Here is a 6204-nt window from a genome sequence, read left to right as displayed (position 1 = left end):
ACCGTATTTTACGATAAAAAAAAACTGACAGCAGGATTTTACCGTAAAACTTCAAGTGGTACCATTTTTTCTATTTACTGTAAAAAACATCAATTTTAAATTTTTTAATTTTTTTTTTAAACGACAGCTTTGTCGCCAAAATTCCACAATAAAAATAACGGCGGTACAATGTTGTTTGTTTACTGTAATGCACAGTAAAAACAATGACTGTAGATTTTACCGTAAAAAAATTAAAACTGGCAGCATTTTTATCCAGAATTGCGGCAAAAGATGCAAGTTCCACCCTATTCAATATTAATGGGAGTCCCAAGTTCAACAAACATCATATTAAAACATTGTATTTATTAATATATTCAGAGGTAGAAAAAGTGAAAGTGCAGCTCCATTGATGAAAAACTGTACTAGAAACTAAAGTAAAGCAAAGTGTAATATTTGAAGGAAAATCAACTGATATATGATTGTACTAAGATACGATAACGCATAAAATATTTTTTATTGGTATTTAGCACAATTTGCTATATTCTCTTTTATTTGACCTTAATATGATATTGGATCATTTTGTTGAAGTTTTTATTTATTTTTTAATTTTTTTAATTGAACAACAATTATAGATATATAATATAATAATATCTAATATAATCAAGGCACTTTCAACAACAAGGAAAGAAAACAAAAGCAAATACGAGTATTATATATTAATAAATAATCATTTAAAAAAAAAATACATACATGTACACACACACACACACATATATATATATATATATATATATATATATATATATATATATATATATATGTGTGTGTGTATATATATGTATATATTTTTTTAAATTATATATATATATCATTTATATATATATATTTATATATATATATAATATATATATATATAATATATATATATATGTATATATATATATATATATATATGTGTGTGTGTGTATATATATGTATATATATTTTTTAAATTAAATTAATTAATTTACAAAATTCAAAAATAAATAAAAACTTCAACAACACACACACACACACACACACACACATATATATATATATATATATATATATATATGTGTGTGTGTGTGTGTGTGTATATATATATACATATATATATATATATATATATGTGTGTGTGTGTGTGTGTGTGTGTTGTTGAAGTTTTTATTTATTTTTGAATTTTTTAAATTAATTAATTTAATTTAAAAAATACATATACATATATATACACACACACACACACACACACACACACACATATATATATATATATATATATATATATATATATATATATATATATATATATATGTGTGTGTGTGTATATATATGTATATATATTTTTTAAATTTTTTAAAAACTTCAACATATATATATATATATATATATATATATATATATATATATATATATATATATATATGTGTGTGTGTGTGTGTGTGTGTGTGTGTGTGTGTATATATATGTATATATATTTTTTAAATTAAATTAATTAATTTAAAAAATTCAAAAATAAATAAAAACTTCAACAACACACTATATATATATATATATATATATATATATATATATATATATATATATATATATATATATATATATATATATATATATATATATATGTGTGTGTGTGTGTGTCTGTGTGTGTGTGTGTGTGTGTATGTGTGTGTGTGTGTGTGTATATGAAGAGACAAAAATGGCTACCTAAATTACTTTAAATGTTTTTAAGAAAGATATCAATTTAAGGGCATTTTGTTGAAGTTGGCATCGGTCAACAGTTGCGTATTTATGTTATGGTGGCGCCATCTAGCGGTGAACACTGGCCATTGCCTCACTGTTCGATCATCTATTAACCGTCCTTGCGGTCAATGATTATCGATTTTATCGAGCCAAAGTTCAAGCTAAACTAAAAAATCGCCATCAATGCTCCAATCATGTCCCTAAGAATGACATCTTGTCGGAAGTGCTTTCATTTTGCCGATTACTTTATCGGCCCGTCGTGGCGTAAATCACGACCAAGGCCCGGGGCCAGGGGCTACTACTACGACAGCGGGACGCCCCGAGGCGCCGAGCCGGGTGAGGCGACTCGTGTCCGGGTTGTGGACCTCCGCAGCGACACGGTGACCAAGCCTGGGGCGGCGATGCGTCGGGCCATGGCCGAGGCCGAGGTCGGGGACGATGTGATGGGGGAAGACCCGACGGTTAACGGTAAGTAGGGAAGACATGTTATCACGTGGGAAACATTTAATATTCATATTGTGACTTTAAATGAAGTTTTAACATAAATAATAGGAAATGTCCAAGATGTAAACATCACAGTGTGTGTTTGCTTAGATGTTAAATCTCATACAAAAACGTTTTTAAAACAGTTATGATAATAAACATGTTAGAGCAGCCATACCTGCCAGTGAATATTTATTTATTATAAATATATATTATTGCCTCATGATATAATTGTGTGAATGCTCCAAAACATATGCTTTTCTACACCCAAATTCATCTATTTATTCAACTTCTTCTTCTTCTCCAGATTTTAACACGCTCTACCTTCCACATTTTCCACCCGATTCAAACTGTTCCAACTTCAAACTGTTCAGCCTATTCGGGAATCGGTGTTTTTCCCTTGACAAATTCCAAAAATTCCCAGATTTCCCAGAATTTCAGGTTTTCCCGGGTCATTTTTCCCATTCAAAATAAATTGGCCATTTTTCAAACTTCGCCATTTCCAAATTTTTCAACCGATTCAAACCATTCCACCTTCAACACATTCCACCATCCTGGAAATTCAAACATCCCCTTTTCCAAGTTCAAAAAAATTTCAGGATTTTCCAGAATTCCTGGTTTTCCAGAGCCCTATTTCCACCCCTTTTTCTGGCGACTACTCCTTCCACATTTTTCAACCGATTCAAACCATTCCACCTTCAACACATTCCACCATCCCGGAAATTCAAACTTCCCCTTTTCCAAGTAAAAAAAAAAATCCAGGATTTTCCAGAATTCCTGGTTTTCCAGAGCCCTATTTCCACCCCTTTTTCTGGCAACTACTCCTTCCACATTTTTCAACCGATTCAAACCATTCCACCTTCAACACATTCCACCATCCTGGAAATTCAAACATCCCCTTTTCCAAGTTCAAAAAAATTCCAGGATTTTCCAGAATTCCTGGTTTTCCAGAGCCCTATTTCCACCCCTTTTTCTGGCGACTACTCCTTCCACATTTTTCAACCGATTCAAACCATTCCACCTTCAACACATTCCACCATCCTGGAAATTCAAACATGCCTTTTTCCAAGTTCAACAAAATTTCAGGATTTTCCAGAATTCCTGGTTTTCCAGAGCCCTATTTCCACCCCTTTTTCTGGCGACTACTCCTTCCACATTTTTCAACCGATTCAAACCATTCCACCTTCAACACATTCCACCATCCTGGAAATTCAAACATCCTCTTTTCCAAGTTCAAAAAAATTTCAGGATTTTCCAGAATTCCTGGTTTTCCAGAGCCCTATTTCCACCCCTTTTTCTGGCGACTACTACTTCCACATTTTTCAACCGATTCAAACCATTCCACCTTCAACACATTCTACCATCCTGGAAATTCAAACATCCCCTTTTCCAAGTTCAAAAAAATTCCAGGATTTTCCAGAATTCCTGGTTTTCCAGAGCCCTATTTCCACCCCTTTTTCTGGCGACTACTCCTTCCACATTTTTCAACCGATTCAAACCATTCCACCTTCAACACATTCCACCATCCCGGAAATTCAAACTTCCCCTTTTCCAAGTTAAAAAAAAATCCAGGATTTTCCAGAATTCCTGGTTTTCCAGAGCCCTATTTCCACCCCTTTTTCTGGCGACTACTCCTTCCACATTTTTCAACCGATTCAAACCATTCCACCTTCAACACATTCCACCATCCTGGAAATTCAAACATCCCCTTTTCCAAGTTAAAAAAAATTCCAGGATTTTCCAGAATTCCTGGTTTTCCAGAGCCCTATTTCCACCCCTTTTTCTGGCGACTACTCCTTCCACATTTTTCAACGCATTTGAACCGTTCCACCTTCAAAACATTCCTTTTAATCAGGACAAAAAACAAACTTGTTTTTTGAACTGGAAAAATTCCCGGAATTCCGTAATACCATTTCTCAATTCAACATGTTAGTACTTCAACATTTCTCGACCGATTTGATACATTTCGACACCAACCATTTCAACTCATTCAGACTATTCAAGTTTTTTTTTACCATTTTCAAAAATATTCCCACTTTTACCGAAATATCCAAATTTTTGGAAAATACCCATTTAAATCAATGGGTCATTCTTCTAAGTTCCACAATTCCCATATTTTTCATCCGATTGAAACTGTTCCAATTTCAAACTGTTCAGCCTATTCGGGAATCGCGGGCTTTCCCTTGACACATTACAAAAATTCCCAGATTTCCCAGAATTCCAGGTTTTCCCGGGACATTTTTCCCATTCAAAATGAATTGGCCATTTTTCAAACTTTCACCATTTCCACATTTTTCAACCGATTCAAACCATTCCACCTTCAACACATTCCACCATCATGGAAATTCAAACATCCCCTTTTCCAAGTTCAAAAAAATTCCAGGATTTTCCATAATTCCTGTTTTTCCATAGCCCTATTTCCACCCCTTTTTCTGGCGACTACTCCTTCCACATTTTTCAACCGATTCAAACCATTCCACCTTCAACACATTCAACCATCCTGGAAATTCAAACTTCCCCTTTTCCAAGTTCAAAAAAATTCCAGGATTTTCCAGGATTCTTGGTTTTCCAGAGCCCTATTTCCACCCCTTTTTCTGGCGACTACTCCTTCCACATTTTTCAACCGATTCAAACCATTCCACCTTCAACACATTCCACTATCCTGGAAATTCAAACATCCCCTTTTCCAAGTTCAAAAAAATTCCAGGATTTTCCAGAATTCCTGGTTTTCCAGAGCCCTATTTCCACCCCTTTTTCTGGCAACTACTCCTTCCACATTTTTCAACCGATTCAAACCATTCCACCTTCAACACATTCCACCATCCTGGAAATTCAAACATCCCCTTTTCCAAGTTAAAAAAAATTCCAGGATTTTCCAGAATTCCTGGTTTTCCAGAGCCCTATTTCCACCCCTTTTTCTGGCGACTACTCCTTCCACATTTTTCAACCGATTCAAACCATTCCACCTTCAACACATTCCACCATCCCGGAAATTCAAACTTCCCCTTTTCCAAGTTAAAAAACAATCCAGGATTTTCCAGAATTCCTGGTTTTCCAGAGCCCTATTTCCACCCCTTTTTCTGGCGACTACTCCTTCCACATTTTTCAACCGATTCAAACCATTCCACCTTCAACACATTCCACCATCCTGGAAATTCAAACATCCCCTTTTCCAAGTTAAAAAAAATTCCAGGATTTTCCAGAATTCCTGGTTTTCCAGAGCCCTATTTCCACCCCTTTTTCTGGCGACTACTCCTTCCACATTTTTCAACGCATTTGAACCGTTCCACCGTCAAAACATTCCTTTTAATCAGGACAAAAAACAAACTTGTTTTTTGAACTGGAAAAATTCCCGGAATTCCGTAATACCATTTCTCAATTCAACATGTTAGTACTTCAACATTTGTGTGCTCCACTTCTATAATTAAAAAAAAATTCCAGGATTTCAAAGACCGCTGAAATTAGGATAAAACGGTGCTCGCCACATACTCTCATCAGTAAAGCATGTTTAATATAAACAATGGGATTTCTAACAGTTAGGAAAGTTTGTGTCATGTTTGTCCTTCTAAAGAAACCACATTAAAAACAAAATTTGCATGCGTTTTTTGAAAAAACTCCAGGGAGCCACTAGGTTGGCGCTAATGAGCCGCATTAGGCTCTAGAGCCGCTGGTTGCTGACCCTTGGATTATACATACAAATGAATGGATAACTTGCTTTAAAGTCATAAATTAAGGCAGTGCTTCTCAATTATTTTCTGTTCGGAAGTAGAAAATATTTTGCGCCTCCCCCCTCTCGCCGTCTTAACCATAAATAATATAATTTGTCTATCAAATTGTTATAAGTACACCTCTACAAATCATTGTGGCAGTGAGAAATGTACTCCTGCCGTGATGCACTTTAGCATTCTCTACAACCTGTCGTCGCGTCCGCTTTTTCACCATACAAACAGCGTGCCGGCCCAGTCACATGTTGTATGCGGC

At 34.9% G+C, this 6204-nt stretch overlaps 1 protein-coding gene across 1 annotated transcript in view; it reads left to right on the top strand.

Moving 5' to 3' along the window:
* The first annotated feature begins 1891 nt into the window (after positions 1-1891).
* The window catches only part of tha1 (threonine aldolase 1), a 20744-nt gene continuing 16431 nt past the window's right edge, over positions 1892-6204 (top strand). Inside the window, exon 1 of the mRNA XM_061931736.1 lies at positions 1892-2208. Within this exon, the coding sequence (XP_061787720.1) occupies positions 1935-2208 (274 nt within the window). The 5' untranslated portion in view covers positions 1892-1934. The remainder of the gene's footprint in view (positions 2209-6204) is intronic.

Source organism: Nerophis lumbriciformis, linkage group LG39, assembly GCF_033978685.3.
Source record: "Nerophis lumbriciformis linkage group LG39, RoL_Nlum_v2.1, whole genome shotgun sequence".
Taxonomy (NCBI): Eukaryota; Metazoa; Chordata; class Actinopteri; order Syngnathiformes; family Syngnathidae; genus Nerophis; species Nerophis lumbriciformis.
The sequence above is the reverse complement of the archived record's forward strand: the minus strand, read 5'-3'. Positions and strand labels throughout refer to the sequence as shown.